Raw genomic sequence first — 24,972 nt, 5'->3', positions numbered from 1 at the left:
TGGGAAAGATTGAAGGCAAAAGGAGAAGGGGACGGCAGAGGATGAGATGGCTAGATAGCATCACCGATGCAATGAATATGAACTTGAGCACGCTCCAGCAGAGAGCAGAGGACAGGAAGGCCTGGCGTGCTATGGTCCATGGGGTCATGAAGAGTTGGACATGACTTAACGACTGAACAACAACACTTTGATTTGGGTCCAGAAACGAACTGGATAGGGTCAAGACACTGTTAGAGGCACTCTAGCCTTTCTGTTTTCCAGTTTCAAAACCTGACAGTGATTCTGAGTTCTAGGTCCAATCCATAATGAGACCAGGCTAATAATGTTATGAACTTTGGGTGTTGAATAATACTGGAAGCCTCTAAAGACTGAGGCACATATTTATAAAAGGTAGCACAGAGGGCAAGAAAGTTAAGTGCAGGAAAGTAGATTTAAAGACTGGCAAGAGCTTGCTAATATTATACAACCAGTGTCTGGAAATGAAAGACTTTAACTTCAACTTATTTTGTTTGTATGATCTGAAGAGAAAGTGGTATTTATAGAATCTGACTATCCCAAAGTACCATGTGGCTTTCACAGTAGCAAGGTTTAATATGATGCAGTTAGAAGGCTGATAAGGAGGAATATCTATTGCTCTAAAACTCTGCCCTTGTGTTTCTGGGGATACTGAAACATTGATACATATGATGTTTTCATGTAATTTTAATCAGGGCAGTGAAGCAAAATTGATTCAGCCAAGTTTTTGCATCCTATCTTGGTAGTTCGGAAGTGGTTCTACTTCTAATATGTCTGGACGAGCATGATATCAACATTACCCTGGAGTTTGCAATGCTTTTAAATACAGTTTTAAAAATTAGACCAAAGATGCTTTCAGATTATGATCCTTGACTTTGCTCATTTAACATTAAAGGCGCAATCCTATTCATGTTTAGACCGGAAAACATCCTACAACTCCCAGCATTCCCCAGGCAGCGGTGTTGGCTAGAGAATGCTGGGAGTTGCAGGATGTTTTTCTGTTTAAACCTGCATAGGATTGTGCCCCTGTGCTGTTGCAATTGTTGCAAAAGCATATGCAGTTGCTCCCCTATACTGTTGTGAGCATATGTTTTTGTCTGCATGTGCATTTTCCTTTTATTTGTAAAGAAACACACATGGTCTGTGAGCTATTTTTAAATAAATGATCTACCAGCTATCTATCTATCTATCTATCTATCTATCTATCTATCTATCTATCTATCTATCTAATTTTATGTTTCCCTTGAACATTTAATTCTGATGGAAGAACTGTAGTTCTGCAAGGCTTGAAGGCTTGCATTTTAAAAAGAAAGTTGGATCCAATAAATGATACACCTGTTGCGTATTCTGTGCCTTTTTAATGGAGAGACCAAAGCTCAATGGCAAAGCACAAGCTTTGCTTTCAGAATGGCCTGGGTCTGCCTTTGGTATCTTTCACCAGGTGAAAGAATCAGGTCACAGGTGATGGGAAAGAGCTGGTCTCAGAACAGACAACACTGAGCTACGTGGACCTATAGCAGCATCATATATGATAGTCCAGAAGTATCCAGGAATTCAACAAACTAACCAGAGGTTGTGTAGAATCTTCGTTCTTGAAGGTTTCAAGGAGAGGCAAATGTGATACTGTCATCATGCCCTACTTACTTCCAGGCTGGACTATCATGGTACTCTCTATGTGGGGCTGCCTTTAAAAACAGCTCAGAAGCAACAGTCCCAAATGTGGCTGCCAGACTGTTATCTGAGGCCCAACGATCAAAGCACACACTACTAGTCTTACTCCATTTTCATTGGTTGTCTGTTTCCAGGCTCAATTTAAAATGCTGGTTGTAACCTTGAAAGCCCTTAACAGGCTAGACCAGGTTACCTCAAGAATCACCTCCTCCCATGGAACCTGTCCATTCATTTGGACATTGCATAAGATCAGATGTGAGGGCACAAGTGACAGGGCCTTCCTGGTGGTGGTGGTGCCAAAACTATGGAATGCCTTTCTTATGGAGATTCAATGTGTTCCCTGTCTTCTTAGGAACATGGGAAGCTGCCTTATATAGATTCAGAACACTGGCCCATCTAGCTCAGTATTTTCTGCACTCACTGGGATTTCGGACGAGTCTTTTGCAGCCCTGCTTGGGGATGCCAGGGACTGAACCTTCTGCATTCAGTGCATGTGCTCCATCATTTAGCTATGGCCTTTCTCCAAAGATAGTTAGGAACATAGGAAGCTGCCTTCGCCCAGGTCTATCTAGTCCAGTATTGTCTGTTCTGACTGGCAGTAGCTCTCCTGGGTTTTGAGCAGAGAGATGCCTTTGTCGTCACTTGCCACCTGATCCCCCTTTTTCTCTGGGGATAGCAGGGATTGAACCTGAGACCTTTTGCATGCCAAGCATGTCTCTCTACTACTGAGCTATGGCCTTTTTTATTTTTAATCCAACGAGCTTGTAATATATTATGATCTGCTCTTTTTACAGATTTCTGCTTTTAAATAGGTATTTAAAATAGTGCTTTTAGTGCTGCTATTTTTCTATTTAATGTTTTGGGTTGTATCTAATGTTAGGTTAATCTAAGCCCCATTCATTTCAATGGGTCTACTCTAAGTACGACTAGCATTGGATGCAACCCCATTTCAAATCTTATATTGTTGGACTGTGATTGTTTTACCCTTTTGTAAGCTGCTTTGAGTGCTTTTAGTAGAAAAATGGTATACAAATACTACAGATGATGATGAAGAAGAAGTATTCACATTCTTTCTTTGTTACCCTTGCCTCTCCCTCTTCTTGCTGATGTCTCTCACCACTGTTGGTGTTTAGATAGCCAGCTATTCCAGGCAGAGACATGTCTTCTTGGCTTATGCTGTCCTACAAAGCTCTATGTATGCTAATAAAGGTAAAGGTGTCCCCAACCAGTCGTGTCCGACTCTAGGGTGTGGTGCTCATCTCCATTTCTAAGCCGAAGAGCCAGCGCTGTCTGAAGACACTTCCGTGGTCATGTGGCCGGCATGACTGAACACCGAGGTGCATGGAATGCTGTTACATTTCCCGCTGAAGCGGTACCTATTTATCTACTTGCAATTTCTTGCTTTCGAACTGCTAGGTTGGCAGAAGCTGGGACTGAAGACGGGAGCTCACTCCGTCACGCAGCACTCGGGTCTCAAACTGCTGTCCTGCTGACCTTCCGGTCTGCAATTCAGCGTCTTAACCACTAAGCCACTGCAGCCCCTATGTATGCTAATATTCCCATGTAAATACCAGCTGCAGCAACGTATCTGTCAGGATTGCTTTAGGTCACAGATACCTATCCTTATTCAGGTGTGTGTTGTTTAGTGTGTGTGTGTCACTGTACACATATTATATAATCTGAGGTGTTCGTTCATCATGCATGTCAATATTCTTTGAAATACCTACGGCAATGTCCCATTGAGATTTTGATAGATTCACCCAAAATCTCTTGCTTAAACCTATGACACATTCGGGACATGATCCAACATTCTGTATTGGTAGCTTCCATGATGAAAGCTATTATTCTTGCAAGATCATCTTAATGCTGACTTGAGACAGATGTGAGTGCTGGATCAAAGAACTGCTGTAATAGCCATCATAATAGATGGGATTCTTTGTTTAATCAATGTCTTTTAAAAACAGCAACCTTCCTAGCAACATATGATCCACTGGCAGCATATAACACCTGAGGCACCGGGGTGGGGTGAGCAGGTAAAGAAGGCCAGAACTCCAGTGATTTCAATAGCTGTACAGAAGAGGCTGCCTGGCAGGTGCAGCTTACAGACAGGGGTGACAAAATCTCCATCTCCTAAAATGTCTTCGTCTACAGAACTATTAAAGATACAGGGTTCTCACTTTCTTTGCAACTGTCCACAGTATGCTTTAGTGATGCCCATGTTAGACACCTAAGAAATGACAGGTTTCTTTAAAAAGTATGTTTGGCATGATATTTGCTCTTGCCCAGGATTACCCAGTCACTGGTGTCCTGCTGTCATTATTCTTCCCTTTAGTCAGTTGTTCAGTTGCTAAAATAATCTCTCTCACTGCTGTGCTTGTGCCTCCTTGTAAACCCTGGCACCAGCCTACTCTGGTTCTGTGCCAATTTCATATTTCTTCAGGCTGCCTGCCCTCCATTACTGACAATACTTATTTTCTCACCCTTCTCTTCTGTGAGGGAGGCTCCCACCTAGGCAAAAAGGAAGTTAGAGCCAAAAGAAATCTAACAGTTTCTCTACCCACTTACCTGAGAGTAAGCCTCACTGATATCAGTGGGACTTAACATTAAGTTCAATAAGGTTTACTCCCAGGTAAGTGGATATAGGATTGTAGTAGATAATCCATATGAAAAGAAAAGGAGAAAGAAGGCTTATATCCTTTGTGGCATCAAAAGGAAGTCTGACAATGTGATGCTCCCCCACTCCAAACCCTAGAAGTGTAGAAACAATGAGACCAGTAAATTGAAGCTCAGCTTTTTTGTAATTCCAGTCCCACGAATCTGTATATCAATATTTGTCAAGCATTTAGTCAACATCATCAAATATGAGGGTAACAATTTCCAAGTAAGGACATTGTAGAACAGACATAACATGCCCATGGCATCTGTACAGCATTTATAGAAACTTGGCAAACAAATATTAATTAAACATGCAACTATCAGATGCAAATTAGATGCAGTCCTAGAAGCCAAAGATATATTTCTAAAGTTCCTGCTTTAACTAGAATCATAGAATGAATCTGATAGTAGATTGAGGCAAAATAATTGTGTATAGGAACAGAACAAACCCATCTGATGTGGCACACCCAATATAATGCTAGAATTATAGGTAAGGCTGGGGCGTTTCATTTAGGCTGCAATCCTATGTACACTTACCTTGGAGAAAGCCCCATCGAACACAATGGAACTTATTTATAAGTAAATAGGATTGTGCTGAATGTCTCTTTAAAAACTCACTGTTGTTTCAGAAGTTGTTACTACATGATTAGATTTAGGGTGTAGTTCTACGCATGTTTAGACAGAATTTTTTTTTTCCCTGTCCAAACATGCTTCGGATTGTGTCCCTAGAAACTTTCTAGAAAACACGCAATTATTGACTCTCCAATTAATTATTAATAATGGATTGCTATTATTACTGTCATGCAATGCAGTTAACCCAATGCAGTGTTCTAACTCTAGTGTGTGTGTGTGTGTGTGTGTGTGTGTGTATATATATATATATATATATATATATATATATATGAGTTGAAATGGGAAGGAATACAGGAATTCAGAAGGGCAGGGGTGGGGGTGGGGACAGCCAAAGAACAAGGCAGGGAAACTAAAGTACTTTTTAAATGGTTTTGTTTTGTTTTGAATAAAGAATCTAGCAGGAAAGAAAGAGTAATAGGAATAGTTGAACTGAGAAGGGCTGGGTGGGAAGGAAGAAGAATGGCGAGTGAAGCTGCAGCAGAACACACACCCCACGCAGATCTAGCTAGCCAACTCTCCCTCTAACCAGCTCTTTCTCTAACCAACACTCTCTCTCAGTGAAACAAAAGCAAACTGATCTCCTGTTATATACAACATTCCCCCTGCCCTCCTCCACCACTCTCACTGATTGGAGACCGCAGGGTTAAATTCAGCCCTAATCTGGCAACTAGAGTTGCTATTCACCAACGCTCACCATTCCCCCCTCCCTCCTCCTCCTCCTCCTCCTCGCCCCCTCCCTGATCTTTCACAAACTGATATATTTTAAAGAAAGGCTGTCCGGGCTTTAGAATAGCTCTAAATCTCTGAGCAGCACTGAGGCGCTTTGGGGGTGACCTGCTTCACTTTGGACTGCCTCCGTGCTATTCTGACCCACTCGGAGCTCAATGACCCCCCCCACACACACACACACTGATTCACTTCGGGATTTGGTCGTTTGGACCGAAGTGGTGCACAGCCCTATTTCATATCATAAACTGGTATATGAACTAAATTTTGCTGAAAAGTTAACTAGGCTTTGCATATTAATTTCAGCAGTGGCAGCATCAGTCACAGTCCTCAGCACTAGCAGACTGGCCAAAGGTATATTGCAGTGTGCAATGCAGTCTGAAATCTGTGCCTCAGCATTCTTCCAGCTGTTGCAAGAGTGGATTGCATTTCTTGCATTGCATATGGCATCATTAGTAACCTTAAAACATGACTTCTAGTCTACTTAATAATACATTGCAGTTTGACTACTGGTTTCACAGCATGTTACCTTGATGCCCTTCATTTGCTACCTTTGTAAGCATTGTTAAGACTCATGTGATGAGCTAATTCACATACACATTAGTTGTGAATCTTGCAGAAAAGCTACACATCACTTCTGATTTTCTGCTTCTGGTGTAATGTCTGAAACTGCTGAGATCCATAAATCTCCAAATTAAATCTGGATCCCATAGGTTTCACTGCAGGCAAGATCCAGGAATCTCACTTTGAAGATTATATCTGGTGCTCTGAAAATCAAGGCTTTATGAAAATTTCCATAACTAATGAATGTGGAAATCTGTTCTTGTATATTGTTCTGGTAAGGGGTGAAAGGGGCAAATTGCTGGGTTACTTATCCTATGGGATTGTTTGTGATAACAATCAGATCCTCTCTTGCTGGCATAATGCAAATGGCGTTGAATGCCCCACCCCCTCCACTTTGCCTTCTGGGCAGATTCAGCCCACACATTTTTGAGCTAAGTGGAAGGGTGCAAGGAGAACTAGGTTACTTTAAGAAGTGAAAATGTAGACCCCCAAGGCCAAGATATTTTCAACATAGCTTCCAAAAAGAAAAACAGATAAAGACAAGAAGGAAAGGGGCATCAGATGAGAAGTATTAGAGGATATCAGAGGGCAAGGAAAGATAAAAGAGACTTATGCAGCCCATAAAGGAAAATCATCAGCTGCAGCATCACCTTCATCTGTACAGAACTTACAGATGTTTAAAGCTCTTCACACACATGTATTATCTAGTTGTAATCTTTATAACAATCCTGTAAGTTAAGTTAGTATTATTGGCCCCCATATTGCAGAAAGGAAGACTGAGGCTGAGTGAGAGACTACGAATTACCAGGGGAGAAACAGTTCTCAGAAGTGCCTACATTTATTAAGGCCCAGCACATTTTTGAAAAAAATCCTTTCCTTCCTGAGAGGCATTGGGCAACCTGCAAAAGTAAATTCCTTAGCTCTCTTATTAAGGAATGTCCGTCAGGAAGCTTTGTTTTCTGAAATGCATGGAGAACTTCTGAGAACTATTTCTGCCCTCTTCACCTGCTGCATTCGCTGCCTTTCCCTTGTGGTTTGGGGGGGGGGAGAAGAAGAGCAGCCTGCCTGAGGCCTCCTAGCAGCAAGTGCATGGCAAAGATGGTGTTTGAATAGGAGTCTTCCTGACTTTAGCTCAGTGTTTTAGCCAGAAGGATGGTAGGATAAACGGCAGGGAAGAGTTGGAGAATAGGCCCAAAAGAAGGAGGGATACAGAAAAGTTGGGAGGGTGGAAAAAAAGCCAGATGGGATCAAGAACCCCGGGACCAGAAGGAAGGAGGGACAGAGAACTGCTGAGATCCCTAGTCTGATGCTAGAAGGAAGGGAGGAAAACTCACTTTTACAGACCTTTGTGTCACTGAAAGGGGAAATGAATGAACAAACAAGCCACAGCCTGGTTATCCATACTGACAATTCCACACCTGGGAAGTAGGTCCCATGACTTTCAACAGAAGGGATTATAGCAAATGGAAGGATGGTGGTTGTGGTATGGCTGGAATACTCCCCCCCCCCACACACACACATACACACGCACACACACTGAAGAGATCCATGACTGTCCCTCTTAATGTTAGTTAATTGTTGTCGCCGTCACTTGTAACATGATTATATTTTTAGAAATTGGTTTATAAGCCACCTTGGGAGGGTGATAGAAATCACCATCACCATCACCACCACAGCAGCAGCAGCAGGATCTACAACCAAGCCTGCCAAGGAGCTTTGAAAGTATCCCTTCCACTACCACCAGGGCGGTGGTAGTGGAACCCTGCCACTATCGGGGTCCCAGCATTTGACTCATTTCCACCCCCACCCTTGGTAGTCCTGTCTATGTCACAGCAATTATAACTGCACATCTCTGTGCACTTTTTAGGGAAAAGTGCTATCAATATTGTAAACTAGTCCAGAAAGTCTGATGTCTGACCTGTTCTGGCGTTAGATGGGGAGACAGGGAACGGATGCTTCGAGGAACAGTGGTTTCAGTGGAACAGATGGACTAAGGATGCATGTGAAAGAGAGTTTACATGAGGAGGAGGGAATGTGTTTATATTCTTGTTTTTGTGTGGTGTCAGTGTGTCGCAAACACATGTGCTTGTGTGTGGTTCATTCAAACACAACTTTCAGCTTTAAAATGGAGTCCTACTGCACAACTGCTCACTTCCCTCTCAGCAATGAATAAACTCTACTTAGATATTTCCACCAAGATTGTTTATTGCAGATTATGTTGGAAAGCCACATGGCTCTAATCTGCTCCAAATAGCTCCGAAGCAAGGCTTGTGGCCAATGTTTAGGGCCAGATCCTGAAAATGTCTCTTGACTGGTTTGAATATATAATGTTCTCTGGTATAACACTGGTCTTCCATCTGTTCTAGTTTTGTCCACTCTAATCAATAGTGGCTGGTGGGGAGGGGGAGATATATCCCAGCCCTGCTACTTACTGGAGATCCTTTTACCTAGAGATGCCAGGGAAGGAAAGGATGTAAAACCTGCTGTGTGCAAAGCAGGAGTTCTCCCACTGAACTATGGCCTCTCCCCCAAGTGAAGCATAAACTATCATTTCCATAGGCTTTGCAAGAGATCAAGAGTCCCTCCCTGCCCAGGTACCATGTTTAGCCTACTTGTACTGTACAAAGATACTTGCAAGATATGGGTGGGGAGAAGATAGATCCCTGGAAAGTACAAATGGGAGAATCAGGGATGTTTGAGCTTGCCAAAATTCTCCAAACTTCATTTGAAGCTTGGTTCGGCTCACTTTCATTTTAGTTTACGGCATGTTTTTCAGTTCATTAAAATGGAGAAAGTGTGTATTTCAAATGGGGAAAGTGTGAACTCCCCCACCCCACCGCATTGACTAAAGCTTGAAAAGGCTTTTTTAAAAAATGTGACTTTCAAGGTGCACATTTAAAAAGAAAAACAAAACATATTTTCCAAACGTGATCACAATTTTACTAGTGTGCAAACATTCTTTGAAAAAAATGGGCTTCCTTTTGTGGTTGTGTTCAAGACAAGTTCAGTTGAATTGAGAACTGGAACAAAATTCTCATACTTCCCAGCTGGGAAGCTCCACTACATGACATTCTAGTGATGCTTGAGCTGGAATGCACCGAGGAGCACCAACCACCACACTCCTGCAACAGGTTTTCCATGGGGTGTGGGAGAAATAGGGGATTCCTCTGTCATGGGGCAAACCTCTTGTGTCTACCCAAGGCTGGGAAGTTGCCTTCAGTGTGGCAATGCAAGCTGCTGCCTTACCATAAGGCAGAATGTGGTGGCTACTTCAAGCAGCACATTTGGGGTATTATTAAAGGGTCCCCCCCATGATAAAATGTTACAACATTTGGGGCTTAGAACTTCTCCACACTGGGCTTTTTATCCTGCAACTTTACCAAGCCTTCTGCTTCCAGATTCTTTGCGGGATTAAGCTTGGCTCCTTCACACACACTTCCTCCCCCCTCCCAGGGGTTGCCTTTATCTGCAAGTTTTATATGTTTCATTATACAGCCACTAGATGGCACTGCTGTTATAGTACACCTCCCTCTTTACACAGACAAATTCAATTTGCATTTTTTAAAATTACCTTATTATTTCCATTTCAAATAAAGCCGTGGAAATGGTCAGAAAGCACAGGAGAGTTGCTGGAGGTTGATGACATCATGTAAAGGACCCATAAACTTCTGTGAGTAACAAATTTCAATAGCAGTTTAAAAGTCCTGTGTGGAGAAGTCCTTAGTTAAGGGAGTGGGGGAAGGCAAATAAAGTCGGACATAATAGAAGTGAATAAAATAATGCATGGTGTAGAACAAGTGGCCAGAAAGACTTTTTCTACATCTTTGACCAGGGGTAATCCTATGAAGCTAAATGGTGGAGGATTCAGGACAGATAAAAGGAAGTACTTTTTCACACAGCAAATAGTTAAAACTATGAAATTCGCCTCCACAGGATGTAGAGATGGCTACCAATTTGGATGGCTTTAAAAGGAGGTTGAACAAATTAATAGAGGCATTTGGCTGGCCACTGTGAGAAAGAGGATGATGGATTGGAGAGGCCTGGCCTGATTCAGCCTCTTCTTACATTCTTATCGTGGCACTTTGTCAGTTATTTCATTTATTATTATTAGAACCGCAATATATAACTCAGCAGTCTCTTTGTGTCGGTGGGCACATTTGGAATTTTGAGAGAGTGTTGTGGGTGGTCTCACAAAATGAATGCTATGGCTGGGGGCTTGACCACTCATAAAATGGCTGCCATTGTGAGTCTGGCTGGTCACAAACTATTTATTTCTCAGAACACAAAACTGGTGAGACTAAAAGAAAAGTAACCTGGCCAACAACCTAAGTACAAGGCAGAGGTGAGGCCTGAACTCCACAGGGCTACTCTTTTGAACCCAAATACAGACAGCACTGGAGGGAAGCCCTTCACTTTGCAGCAGGCCAGCTTCCCAGGTAGAAAACAAATTTTTAAAAAAGCCTTTAAGAAATAAAATAAAAATCAGGAGAGGCAGGGAACCTGGCTAGTGCCAAGAGAGGTGCCCATAGTTGGAGACACGTAACTGATTAATCAGGTAGACTAAATTAATTAAAAGGTTCCCCCAATTAATCATGAAGTGTGTGTGTATGTGTATATAAACATACACACACACTTATAAAAACTGCATACGCAGGATGCTGCTCGCTTCAGTTTTTTTTTTTTTGCCCATATACAAATGTATGCAAATTTAATCAACAGATGAATTGGCATACAGTACAATCATATGTGGGTTGACTTAGAAATAAGTCCCACTGTATTCAGGGTGGTTTACTCCTGGGTAAATGTGCATAGAATTGCAGCCTAAAACTTGTAAGCTTAATTGACTAAAGGTTGTTTTGAATGTTTTCATGAGTGATTTAATGTGAAGTTAGAGCAATTTGAGTTCCTTCGTGACAGATGACATTGTCACCAATTTGCTGCCAACCAGCCTCTCCCCTCTTGAAAAGCCACATTCTCTGAAACTCCTTTTACTCTGACTTTTTTTTAATGAAAGGGGCTCCCTGGAGGTTTTACCACAGTGTGCCATGTCCTCCTGCATTAAATCTTGGGCATGTCTCTGTGACCTGGCAGTGACGTGGTCAGGGGGGTGGGACACCCCATTCCCTCTTGTTTCCCAAATGGATAGTTTCTCCCATTCCCATTGAAATAATCCCCAAGAGCGCAGCAGCGACCCCTCACATTTCCACAGTAGTGGGGATACTCATTCACCTTAGATAGCCTGCTTTTAATCTTTAACGTATCCCCCCTTCTGTGCATGTTTACTTAGAAGAAATAAATCTCGTTCCCCTGCAGTGAAAGGGTTGAAAGCTAACTTTAGAAACTCACCCTAAGGAGCTCTTTTGCTTCTCCGATGCTCTCTTAAATCGCGATGCTGTACTTCTTTGATGTTCTGTAGTTTCTCTGATGTAAAGTTGTTTCTTTGTTGTTATCTAAAGTCCCTTCTCTGCTCTATGGCTTTATCACAGTAATGATCTTTTGGGTTTATGGGAGCTTCTCGTTAGAAGCAGGGAGAAGGAGTAAGGGAGAAGGGTGGGGAAGGGGGTTGGAAGCAATAGGAAAAAGTGCACACATGGGGAGAAATGGGGTGGGAGCAATAGCTCTGCAGCAAATTGCTGGGATGCGGTGAAGTTGGGGTGGGGGTAGTTCTCAGGAGCTTTCAGATGCTGCACTGGAGAACTGGGGATTTTGGTTTCTTCTGGGAAATCTGCATACACGGGGAAAATTACTTGCTGTCCATTCATAATGTAATAGCAGCAGGGAATCAGGACAGGGGTGGGAAACAAGCCTCTCTCACTGGTTGAAAAGCCCCTGCCAGTTTGATGACATTCAGTTCTACCCCACCCCACCCAGAAGTATGTTCCTCTCAAGCGGTGAAAACCAGATTTTAAAGGTACACTACACTTGGCTTATCTTGCTTCGTGTGTCCCTGACAGACCAAAGCCAATTCCATGAAAATCCAGGTAATACACCAACATGCTTCTCATTCTGTTGTTGTGAAGATCCCCCCTAAGGTTTCTGCTTGGACCAGTCCTTGCCCCTGCTAATGCTCAGTTTTAGGATTTGGCTGCTGAAGCTGCAATCCTATACCAGCTTACCTGGAGTAACTCCCACATAACTCAGTGGGACTTACTTCTGAGTAGACTTGTCTAGGATTGCACTGTAAATCTTGTATTTTTGTGTTCTTTCAAAAGGAAGCAGCACTAGAGATTTTGATCAATCAGTATTTGTTAGGCATTATAAATGACTTCTCTATATAGGCCACGCTCATCCCTTTGGGTAGCACAGTATTCAAAAGGCTGTGAAGTTCCGAAACCAAAACCGCAATACCAAGAAAGCATTCCCTGACCATCTGCCACAGGTTTATTTTATTTTATTTTAACTGAGCTGCTGTTGTACTGTAAATAACATTTATTTAGAATTTCAAGGTGTTTTTTTTTATACACACATCCATTTGCAAACCACCATGCTAGAGAGTTCCAGCAATTCCTGAGGGGTTTGTGAAGCAATCTGTGGTGTCCCTGACGTCACTGAAAATTCATAACTGGCTGCTGTTTAGATGAAGCCTTTGGCTGATCCTTCCTTTTCACGCACACTGGGAGCTGAACTGACCTGGTACTTTCCAGGACTCTGCTTCAGAAAGTTCATAGAAGAAAATGGCAAGCATTTCCTCTAGGCACAGGCGTGGAGCCCAACAATCTCCCTAAGAATTTGGCAACCCGAATCAAATACTGTCCCACCCACTGTTAGTACTGCAATATCAGCGATATACTGCCTTTCTGTTTACAGACCTAAAATTGGGCCAGCTGAAGACATTTTGCTGCCTGAGATAAAAGACAAGTTGGCACCTCTCCCCACCCCATCCCCAGTGCAGAAGCTTACTGGACTGTCAGTTGACTCTTACATCAACACTGTTGATGGGATAACATCTTCCACCACCTCTGAGGGCAGCAGGCTAGCTTAGGGGGGTGCAGGGCAGGCCGAATGGCACTCAAGCTCTAAACTCTGATGTCTGGCTGCTGCTCACTGCCCTCCACCCCTTGAGTCCACTGTCTTACTCTGCCGGCCCCATGAAAATTATTTTGGGGAAGTTAGCCCTCCACATAAGAAACCACCTCTGCTAAACATAATTTAGATCACTGTTAGGTAATGGTTAAAAAGGTGGGATATAAATGTAATAATAAAAAATAATAATTTTGGAAAATGTATGTGACTAGTTAACAGGGAAAGCACTCAGAACTTAAAAATGAGATTGTAAACGGCAGTCACAGATTTTGGATCTAAGTTTGGTATTTAAGAAGGAGAAGAGATGCAGTGCGTTGTCTGTGCCAGGGTAGGGCAGAGCAGAAAGCGAAGAGGATCTCAAGAGCCTCTTGTTGAGGGTGAAAGAGGAGAGTGCCAAAGCTGGTTTGAAACTCAACATTAAAAAAACTAAGATCATGGCATCTGGCCCCATCACTTCCTGGCATATAGAAGGGGAAGAAATGGAAGCAGTGACAGATTTTACTTTCTTGGGCTCCAAGATCACCGCAGACGGTGACTGTAGCCATGAAATTAAAAGACGCTTGCTCCTTGGGAGGAAAGCTATGGCCAACCTAGACAGCATAGTAAGAAGCAGAGACATCACCTTGCCGACAAAGGTCCGTCTAATCAAAGCTATGGTTTTCCCAGTAGTAATGTATGGCTGTGAGAGCTGGACTATAAGGAAGGTTGAGCACCGAAGAATTGATGCTTTCGAACTGTGGTGCTGGAGAAGACTCTTACGAGTCCCTTGGACTGCAAGGAGGTCCAATCAGTCCATCCTAAAGGAAATCAACCCTGAGTGCTCATTGGAAGGACAGATACTGAAGCTGAAGCTCAAATATTTTGGCCACCTAATGCGAAGAGAAAACTCTCTGGAAAAGACCCTGATGCTGGGAAAGACTGAAGGCAAAAGGAGAAGGGGACGGCAGAGGATGAGATGGCTAGATAGCATCACCGATGCAATGAATATGAACTTGAGCACACTCCGGGAGACAGCGCAGGACAGGAAGGCCTGGTGTGCTATGGTCCATGGGGTCACGAAGAGTTGGACACGACTGAACGACTGAACAACAACAACAAGGGCAGAGTTAAGGCTTGCAGAACCTACTGTGGGGTTTGTTTTTTGCTAGGACTCTGATACACCAACCAGACCCAAATGAAAAAAATAGCTGCTTAGGGGCCAGACATACACTTAGAATTAAGGAACAGGGTACCTCTGAGCACATGTTCAACTCAGGAGTCATTATTTTACCTATAACCCCACTCCAAATCCCAAGCTATAGTCTTCTCACTTCTATGCTAAGCTTTTGTACCTAGAGCATATCTGCACCTCAGATTTAACCTGGTTTAATTGTCATCTCCTGAGTAGTTCTGTGATGAAGACTATGGACTTCAAACTGACTTCTCAGAACGTTGCTAAACTAAAATCCTCAGGATTCTTTAGGGAGAAGCCATGACAGTTAAACTGGTAGAAAGAAACCCCATATATGACTGCAGTATAGCTATACCCCAAGAAAAGCTATTGTATATCTCCAACATCTCCGGAGACTTGTCCACCCTTTTCTTGAAAATCTTTTGGAGAGGATATTCAGCAATTTATCTAGGCAGGTGCTTTCAATGAATGACTTTTATAGTTAGAGGTTTTAGCTGCCACTTACAAATTGCTTCCTCTGTGGTTATGCTGGAATAGCTGCATGCATCAACTTGAAGGGCACCTCTGGTTGCAGAAGATGTCAGAAAGCAGAAAAAGTAATCACCCCCTACTTCCATGGAGATATGAAGCAATGCATTTAATGTACAAAAACGCTAATTTAAAAATATCATTTGCTTGATTGTGGTTCTGGAGGGATTGAGGGTAAAATCCAACATAAGTCCTACTTGGAGTAGACCCACTGAAATTAATGAGACTAAAGTTAGTCACGATTAACTTAAGTCCTAGTCATTTCAATGGGTTTACTCTAAGTAGGATTTATGTTGGATTTTACCTTGGAAATCCTAGATTCTAATCAGGAGGAAACTGGTACATACTTGTGGCCCTCTCAGTGTTGTTGGACTGCAACTCCCATCAGCCCTAGCCAGCATAGCCAATGGTGGGAGTTGCAATCCAGCAACATCTGGAGGGCCACAAGTTGCCCACCCTGAACTTAAGTGAATGCAAGAATGGAACTAAGGGGCCTGGAGCTGGATGGAGAGCTCCATTCGAGAAACGAGTCAGAATTCCTTGTACCCAGAGCTCCTGACTCTTTTAGGCTGTAATTCTGTAGCCTCGTGGGACACAGTGGGACTCACTTGCCAGTAGGCATATTCAGATCATACGGTGCACCACTAATCTGACCCAAGTTCATCATCTAAGGATTGTATCTGACTCGCTCCATGCATTTCAATGGGTCAACTCTGTTTTGCGATGGTTAGAACTCACTCAGAAGAAGTAAGAAAAAATCTACCAGGGGCATCTGCAACCTTCTTTGAAGTCAAGAAGCCAGCCTCGGGTGAAGTGAATCCATTTCTCCATGGCTAGGATGACACTAATGCTTTTTATCGGTACTGAAGTGTACTGATAACTGTTGGGGCACAGTGCGCATTCTGTATACTGCTTTTCTACTGCTATTTCCTGCTTTTTATTCTATATTATCTGAAATACCGCAACAAATGTCATTGTGTGTGGTATGAGGTATAAATGCACAAGAGTGATATAGTGTCCCATGATGGGATTGCATTGATGTGACACGGGGTGAGGATCTGGCCCAGGAAGAAAAGTTAGGGATACATACAATGTGCCCAGTTCCCAGGTTTTGAAGGATTATATTTTGAGTTCCTAAGAGAAAACAGTGAACAGTCTTTTTTTCGCTCTGGTGAAGGTCTTCTCCTGTGTATGTGAGTCACACAGCAATCCCCTGCAACTAAGCGAAGAGATCTGAGGCATTTTATTTTAAAATCCTGCAGCTCTCTCCAGATAACTCTTGCCTCTGTCCCTTTGGATGGGGTGAGAATGGGCAGTGAGGATTACTTTGCTGCTCCCTTGCCAGGCTTCCCTTGCCCTGGATCTAAGCAGTCTATCTATCCTGAGGTGCTGTGGGGAGGCTGAGGTGGAAGATGAGGTGGCCGTGATATTTGAGCGAATGTTTCAGTGACAATTGGTCCTCAAAGCAAGGCGCTGAGAGGGCCTTCAGTGATGGGCAGGAAGGATGCTGTGGTGGAAAAGCCCTCCTGAATCACAGACCCAAAGGGAGAGAAGTACATGGTCCAGCTGCTACTTCGAGGGGTGGGTGGAAGGGCAGCAGACTCCAAGGGGCTTGACTGAGATCAACCATGGGGACTTGGAACCACTTCCGGAGGATGGCCCTGTTAGTCCGTTGCAGCAAAAACAACCAAGAGTCTTGCTGTGGCACCTTCAAGACTAAAACATTTTGTATCACGGAAGCTTTTGTAAATGAGGTCCACTTGTGCAAACAGTGGGGTGGCTAGGCCTAGGTCTTGGGGTCAAAATCCAGGGCCCTGCAGCCCAGCCCCCCCCCCCCGTGATCTCTCAGAGAGTGACAGCCGATGACAGCATCAGGGCAGCAGAAGCAAAACTCCCTTCTATACCTGTCACCATAATGGTGCTCTGATTTCAGTGAGTTTAAAATGCAAAACTGCAAACAGGCACAGTGTACTTTTAAATCAGTGTTGGCAAACAGTTTTGTTGGTGGTACTGTCCTAACACAAAGGAATGTAGAAGCTGTTGTAAAGCATGGAATGGTTGTTGCCATGGGGTGAGGGTGGGTGGGGAAGACAAATGTGTACTTTACAAGTAATATACATGGCCATCTGAAGGCCCCACTCCCCACCCCTTATGTCCATGCCCTAAAATTACCTAGCTGCGCAGCTGGCTGTGAATGATGCTCCATCTCACTCCATGCAAAACCAGAGGGGATCTGGTCAGAAACAGCAGACATTGCAAATTTGGCATCGGAGGGTTTATGGATTGTATCCAATGTTAGTCCTACTTAGATAGACCCCTTGAAATCGATGGACCTTGCGTTAGACTAACACTGGATGCAACCCTAAGTTTCCTCGATAAGGCTACAATCCACAACCCAACAACAACGTAGTCTGTATTTTAAGGTGATTTGTAGCGTGTTTATTCGGAAGCGAGCGAGTCTCATTCAATGGGGCTTCCACCGCAAACCTATACCTGTCCTCTCAGGAAGACGTCCCATGGAGTTTGAGAGGGATTACTTCCAGCTGAGCGGTATTCAGCCTTACTCTCTCAAGGAAGCGTGGCTGGGAATTTGCAGCCTCAGTCTCAGCGATGTTAAAGTCAAGGACTCGTAAATCGCAGTTTCAATTAAATTCATAACCGTCTCTTCAGTGGCCAGGGGGGTAAAAATAAACCAATAAATTGAGGCGCTGCGATTTTACTCTTCAACGCGCCCCCTTTCCCTTTCGCAGCTTTCAGAAAGGAGACTTTTGGAATCGTCTCGATGGCCGATCCTGCCCAAATCCTCCTGTGACACCACGAGGATTTTTGTTCTTTTCTTTTTAAATTAAGAAGCACCGTCTGGCTTAGTGCCGTTTGGGTTTTAAAAGCCAGTCGTGCTCTGGTATATGCAAACGGATACAACCCAGAGACGTATTTGTAAAATCAAAAGGGTCCCATATTTTAATTAAACAAAAGCACCGGTCCAGAAAGATCTGAAATTATGAAACTTCCTTCTGCAGCCCGATCATGTGGCTGCTTTCTCGGAAATAAATACCACTGAATTCAGTGAGATTAAGCTTGCAAGTTTATGTACATTTATCTGGGAATAAAACCTATTGAACACAGAGGGACTTACTTCTGAGTATCGGAATTGCGTTACTATACTCCTTTACAAGGTGCAGACAACAGCAGCTGAATCAAATCTCAGATTTGTACAGTAGTTAAATAGATGTTTGTATTCCTCTTGGAATAGACCCCCGCCTTCAGATTTAAAATTCCGACACACCCACTGATTTAATATTTTTTATTGCTAAATATGGGCTAACCTCTGATATTCCAAGGAAGCAAAAATACGTCTTTCCTTGACTCCCATCATCCAACCATCTATCGTAAATGTCTTTTTTCTGAACAGGATATTTGGCATGACACTTTCGCTAGGAAATGAAGAGCCATCCTTTCTTTATAAATGCCTTTACCTCATAAGGCTAATGGACTCCTGCGCTTAATTACCATGCACTTGAACGTTAGCTCTCTGTGTGAAGCGACTCTGCGGAAAAACATCGCGTCTGGGATGATTCGAGGGAAGCGATATAAATATAAATGTCCTGTTGTCCTAGGCGCAAGCTACCACTTGACGTCATCGCTGCATGCACTTGTGAACAAGCCCTTGATCTCTGGCAGTTGAGTGCAGTGTACCTTATTCCACTGAAAAGCCTCGGGTTTGAGAAGTGAACCTGGGAGGAAGGTTATTTTTAGGGTGTCCTGGCCCAGTCACATATGCAAGTCATCACTTGTTACTGTAGTCCTAAAGTGATGAGCATGCACGTGAGAACCCCGCCCTCAACAACTCTCGGTTGGACTCCTTGAATCCTACCTCGCACAATCGGCAAAGTTCCTCGCTTGCTGGCTGACCTGCTACGCTCAAGTCATCTCTTGTTGGCTGCGGCCCACCAGCGATGTTTCTGGCTTGCGTCCAATGTTAGTCCTACTCACAGTGGATCTGTCGAAACGAATGGGGCTCCAGTTAGTCCCATTCATTTCAATGGGTCTACTCTAAGTAGGACAAGCCTGAGATTGAAGCCAGTGTCAACGCCTACAGCCAAACTCCTTTCTGTAGCTTCATTCCTGGGAGCAGACTGACAGCTGTTCCCGTTTAAGAAGGAGCTCTTGTTTAACTCCCAAGTATGAACAATAAAAACAGTTTTAAATTAAAACGATTCTGTCATCAACAAGGCTCAAGCCATGTTTACGCCGGCCGCAGCAGCGCTAACAATAACCGGCTGCAGGCTTGGCGTACGTCGTGGGATTCAGGCCCACAAGCTGGAAGGAGCCCCGAGGCCTTGCCCGTCCCGACCCGACAGAGATCTTCTGCCCTTCCTCCTTGCGCAACGTCTTCCTCTCCGGCCAGGAGCGGGGCCCAAGGAGGCGGCCCGAGAAGCGCCCGCTCCCTGGTCTTGGCCCGGTCCGACGCTGGGCGAGGGGACGGCGCGAAAGGCCGGCAGCGGACAGTTTCGGGGGAGGAGGCGAGGCCAGGGTCACCGGGCATGGTCCGCGGCTGCATGGAAAGAGGGGTGCCCCGTCCCCCGCCGTCGGAAAATTGACGGGATGCCTTGACAGATCGACTGATGGAGAGACGAATAGGTTTTTTAAAGGGTGGGTGGAGGATGGATAACAGGGGGGCTGGAGAGAATAACGCCACAGGGGGGTCTGAAAAAAAGAGGTCCCTATGATCGGAGAGAACGAGGGAGACCGAGAGACGGAAAGAGGGCGAGAGCGAGCGCGCGTAGATTAGAAGGTAAGAAATAATGCGGCCAGACTATCCGCACAATGATGTAGCAGACCAGTAACCTTTCTATCATTTGCGCTGGTTTCATATCCCCGCTGTCCTGCCTCGCCTGTTCTCGTTCTCTCTCTCTCTCTCTCTCTCTGTGTGTGTGTGTGTGTGTGTGTGTCTGTCTGTCTCCCTTTCTGACAAGGGAGTTATGATCGAACTCTCAGAGGACCGCCCAGCTGCTACAACGGGGAGAAAGAGAGAACGGCAGCTAGGCGGGTAGATGATCTAAGACAGATCGCCCGGCAAACGAATGATTCGACAGTCGGCAGGTCGCTCCGCGGAGAAAGGGAGGCGACATGCTCCTGCGGAGCCTCCCTGCCTCACGGACGGGGACCGCTCTTCGGGACGAGGCGCCGGATCCGCCCGAACAGCGCCGCGCCTGGAAGCGCCCCTTCGGCGACGCCGAGGGAGCGCCTGCTGCCGGCCGGCTTCGGAAGAAACGGGACCGAAGGCTGCCCTCCTGCTTGGGCGTGTGACCACCACGGGGCTTGCTCCTAAGCGAGCGCGCAGGGAATCCGGCTGCGCCCGTGTGCTTAGCCGTGGCTGGCTGCTCCTCCAGTGCCTTGTGTTGCTGAAGCAGGAATTTTGGTAGGCAGGAGTTTGCAGAGGCCTTGGCGTGGGGTTATCTACCCACCTTCCCCGTTACCACCTCTGTCCTTTCTCTGTATGTTACGTCGTCGGCAGGTCTGTCTGTCTCTCTGTCTCCCATCCATCCATCCATCCATCCACCCATCTATCTATCTCCATTAACGAGCAGGGGCAGCCCGGCGCGTCCGGCTCTCTGGGCTCCGCTCCCCCGTTCCCCCGTCCTTCCTCCTCCCCCGGCAGCTTCCTCGACGAAGCCCACTGCCCACCTTCTCTGCCAAGCCGGCCCGGTTTTGAGGGCTGCTTCTCCCTGCGCTTGGCTCGACGTTTCGCCGCGAGGAGAAGGAGCCGCAGACGGAGCCCCAGTCCCGAAAGCTGAAGCCCCCCAAGAAAGAAAGAAAGAACCCGCGGAGAGAAACCCAGCCTCTCCCCGCTCTTCTCGCCCCCGCTCAGCTCCGCCGCCCACCGAGGTTAATACTGGGGAAAGAGAGGTGCGGCTTCAAGCCCGCCGGCAAGGAGCTGGCGATCCTCGGACTTTCACGGCCCCCTCCCCTCAAATCCCAGAGGTCCTGGAGCTTGACTGCGATCAGTCCTCGGACTTGGATCAGTCCTGCTGCGCCACGGGTTTAGGGAGACGGCCCCGGCATCCCAAAGAGGCCCCGGGGCTGTTGGGAGCGCACCGCCACGAAGCCCTGCTTGAGGCGCTGCTGGGAGCCGGGGCTTTTTGTCGGGGAGAGGAAGTCTCATGCCCCCGCCGCCCCTTCCCCCAGCCCGCGATCTGCCTCCGACCGACGGACTTACCACCAAGAGGAGTCCGCCCGCGGCGCGAGAGTCAGCAGCATCAGGGCCACGGGCAAGCCGAGGCGGGAGGTGGCGGCGGCGGCGGCGGCAGGGACGCCCTCGGACGCCCGTCTGGTGCCCCCGGCAGCGCAGGCAATCCTAGCGGCGCTGGCCCAGCGGCTTGAGCCGGCCATAATTCTCTTCCCCCGGCAAGGCGGGCGCGCAAAGAGGACGCGCTCCTCGGGGCTCCCCACGATCGACGGGGAGAGGGCCTACCTTGGCCCGACGGATAACCCCCGCGCAGCCCCAGGCGGGCGCTCGCTCCAGGCTCTTCGCGCGCTGCTGCCGCTGTGGCCCTGGGGCGTCGGACGGAGGCCCAGTCCAAGGCAACTAAGCCGCGGGCGGCTGGGCGCGGGCTTGGCTGGCTGGCGGAGCCGCTGCCGAGATGCGCGGCCGGCCGTCGCTGGGGCTGGGCAGGAGCGCTCGCGGAGCAGCCCCAGGGACGGGCATCTGCTGCTGGGAGTGAGGCCGAGGATGACACGCCGGAGGGGTGGGCTCGGGGGCAGGCTGGCGAGATGGACACCTCCTTTGGACTCTCATTGGGCGAACCTCCCAGGCACAGAGACAAGGCTGGGGCCAGAGCAGGCACAGCCCGGCAGTGGGGACGTCTCCCCCCCCCCCGCCGTTCCCTCCCTCCCTCCCTCCTCCCTAATCTCGCTAGCTGAAAGCTCTCACCTTTTCCCTCCCAGGCACCACCTGCTTCTGAGAGCCAGAGCCAGAAGACAGCAGAGACAGCTCTGAGCGCTCTCCCGAACTGGGCCACCTCCACCCTCCGCCGTGGGTCCTAGCGCCTCCGGCACCTGTCCGTGCCGCCCTTGGTTTGGCTCAGATGATTCCGGTCCCCAGGGGGAAAAGGCCAGGGCGACCGAGCTCTTATAAATTTCATAGAATCATAGGGTTGGAAGGGGCCTACAAGGCCATCGAGTCCAACCCTCTGCTCAGTGCCTCCTGGTCTCTCATCCAAGTACTAACCAGGGCTGACCCCGCTTAGCTTCCGAGATCAGACGAGATCGGCTTGCTGCATTAGACCTGGGGACACGAAAGCCTTTGGTTTGCTCCCCACCCCACAGCTGCCTGCCATGCCTGAGAAACAGTATAGCACAGAGGGATTCTTTAGAGAGCCAACGTGGAAGCTAGAGCTGGAATCCTGGGGTTCAGGTCACCCCCCTCTATGTAAGAAAGTGTGCCCCCCTCCATTTATATCTATATGGAGGGGGGGCACACCTTCTTACACACAGAGAAAAAAAGATGTTTTAAATTTCATTTTCTCCATGCTCTTACAGCAACGCTACAAGTATTACTATTGTTCCCATTCTCATGCCTCCAACATTAGCCTAACTTAAGCCCAAATAGTTTCAACTGGTCTACTCTTAAGTAGGACTAACACTGGATACAACCAGATGGCAGCAGAGAGAAGGCAGCTTGTCCTGGGCCAATGTCATCCTAAGTAGTGCTGTGCCAAAAATGCCTTCCACATTTTTCTGCAATTCTCATTCTATCTGATAGAAAAGAAACTGCTTGCTAAAAGAAATTCAGAGGAGAAATTTTTTTGGAGAAATTCTCATGGGTTGGGCTCATGGTTGCTACTTATGAGGTGGCTGAGGAGCGTGCATGAGTGCCTCTCTTCCACCTTTCCAGCAGTCTGTCGCACCCTCGGCTACCCGCATTTTAATGAAACCCCGGAGGGAAGACATCTTGAGGTGATTCCTCCCATAGGGCTTTTTCAGATCAGGAAGTGTAGGCAGCTTGGGAGTGACCAGGCTGCCAACACCTTTGCTGCTGTTGTCAGTTGCAGCGGGAGCACAAAAACCCAAATCCCTGAGGAAAAAAGGAAAGAAGCTGTGCTACAACCACTGCTAATGGTGAGCTCTGCCTCTGAGAAACTGTTTGTGAATTTCTCCTTCCCCCGGAGAAATGCAGAAAAATTGTCCCCCCAATTTCTCTGCTGGCAAATAAGGTGGAGAATTTCTAGAGGCAATCTGTGCCCAGCCCAATTATAACATTGCATCCAGTGCTAATCCTACTTAGAGTAGCCAAGCATTTTTTTTTTTTAAGGACTAGTTTTCCAAGTAGGATAGAATGAATAGGAAAGAGCACAGCAGCCACTTCTCCTTCTCCTTCAAAAGAGTTTACATCTGTCCTCAAAGTGTGCTCTATTCCTTTATATTGGGGGTGCAGAAACCTGAAGCCTCCTGAGGTTCCAATCTTGTCCTCCAGGGTTCCCCAGATGGCCACACCCCCTTCCCCTGCCCCCACCCTGTTTTCTCCAACCACCAATCATTTGGTGGTTTCACGGTGTTTGTGCAATTCCCCCTCCCCCAGGTTGAAATGCGTCTCCTAAGAGCTTGAAGCTAACGTACGCTGGTATTTTGGGGTTTTGGCCCCACCACTTTTGTCTATGGCCATTTGCCCTCTGCAACCACTGGCATGCAGTCACCCCAGATATCTCCAAAATGGAATTCACCCCTCAGGCAGAACAGATTCTGTGACACTGCTTTACATCCAATATGAGACTGTAAGTAATACATTCAGGCAAAAACTGGAGGGAGAAAATAGAAACTAGATTTAGGATTATTGCTTTTTCCCTTTACCCTCAGAACATAAGAACCATGCTGGACCAGACCAAGGGTCCATCTAGTGCAGCATTCTGTTCACACAGTGGCCAGTCAGCTGTCGACCAGGAACCCACAAGCAGGGCATGAGTGCAACAGCACCTTCCCACCCATGTTCCCCAGCAACTGGTGTACATAGGCTCACTGCCTCTGGTACTGGAGGTAGCACATAGCCATCAGGACTAGTAGCCACGGATAGCCTTCTCCTCCAGGAATTTGTCCAACTCCCTTTTAAAGCCATCCAAATTGGTGGCCATCACTGTATCCTGTGGTAGCGAGTTCCATAGTTTAACTATGCACTGTGTGAAGAAGGACTTCCTTTTATCTGCTCTGAATAATCTCCTACCAATCAGCTTCTTGGGATGACCCTGGGTTCTAGTATTTTGAGAGAGGGAGAAAAATCTCTCCCTAACCACTTTTTCCACAGTGTGCATAATTTTGTAGACCTCTATCATGTCTCCCCTCACCCTCCTTTTTTCCAAACTAAACAATTAATCTTCTCTCATAGGGGAGATGATCCAGGCCCTTGATCATTTTAGTTGCCCCTTTCTCCCCTTGGTCTCCCTTCAGTTCCTTGTGTGGTATTAAGAAGAAGCTGTGCCTTCTGTGGGTTAGGTACCTCCTTATCTCCTGTTCACATGCGCAAGGGCTGATTCTCATATGTGTATGGAGGCCAGATAACAACTCATTTTTCCATGACTCCCAGGATGAGAATTACTTCTGTTGAAATGTGCAATGTTTTAGAGGTTTGTTTTTTACTGTGGTTAAGATGATTTCAACTGGGAAATGGTAGCAGGGGGAGACATTTAACTCTCCTACCCCAGTATTGTGATCCTGAACCAAAATACCCCAGCCTGTGTTCTTTGATCTTAAAAATAAAAGAACACAGGAGCCTCTGTGGTATGCGTACTGAGGGTCCAAGGTTCAGTCCCTGGTGTCTCCAGAAATGTATCTCAGAAAGCACTTGAGATGGAAGATGCTCTGTCTGAGACCTTGGAGAATTGCTTCCAGTCAAGTAGACAATACTGGGTGGATGGAGAAATAGTTTGGCCTGGTATTAGGTAGCTTCCTGTGTTAGATTTCTTGCATCCCATCAGTTTGGCCTTTGGAGTTCT

General features: G+C 46.3%; 1 protein-coding gene across 1 annotated transcript in view; it reads right to left on the bottom strand.

Annotated features, from left to right (window-relative positions):
- The window catches only part of WNT2B (Wnt family member 2B), a 74,145-nt gene extending 52,766 nt beyond the window's left edge, over nt 1–21,379 (bottom strand). Inside the window, exon 1 of the mRNA XM_084848356.1 lies at nt 21,207–21,379. Coding sequence (XP_084704482.1) covers nt 21,207–21,379 — 173 coding nt within the window. The remainder of the gene's footprint in view (nt 1–21,206) is intronic.
- Nucleotides 21,380–24,972: the final 3,593 nt, after the last annotated feature.

Source organism: Heloderma suspectum, chromosome 4 (genome assembly GCF_057233095.1).
Source record: "Heloderma suspectum isolate Gila_16-S chromosome 4, 16-S_ref, whole genome shotgun sequence".
NCBI lineage: Eukaryota > Metazoa > Chordata > Lepidosauria > Squamata > Helodermatidae > Heloderma > Heloderma suspectum.
The sequence above is the reverse complement of the archived record's forward strand: the minus strand, read 5'-3'. Positions and strand labels throughout refer to the sequence as shown.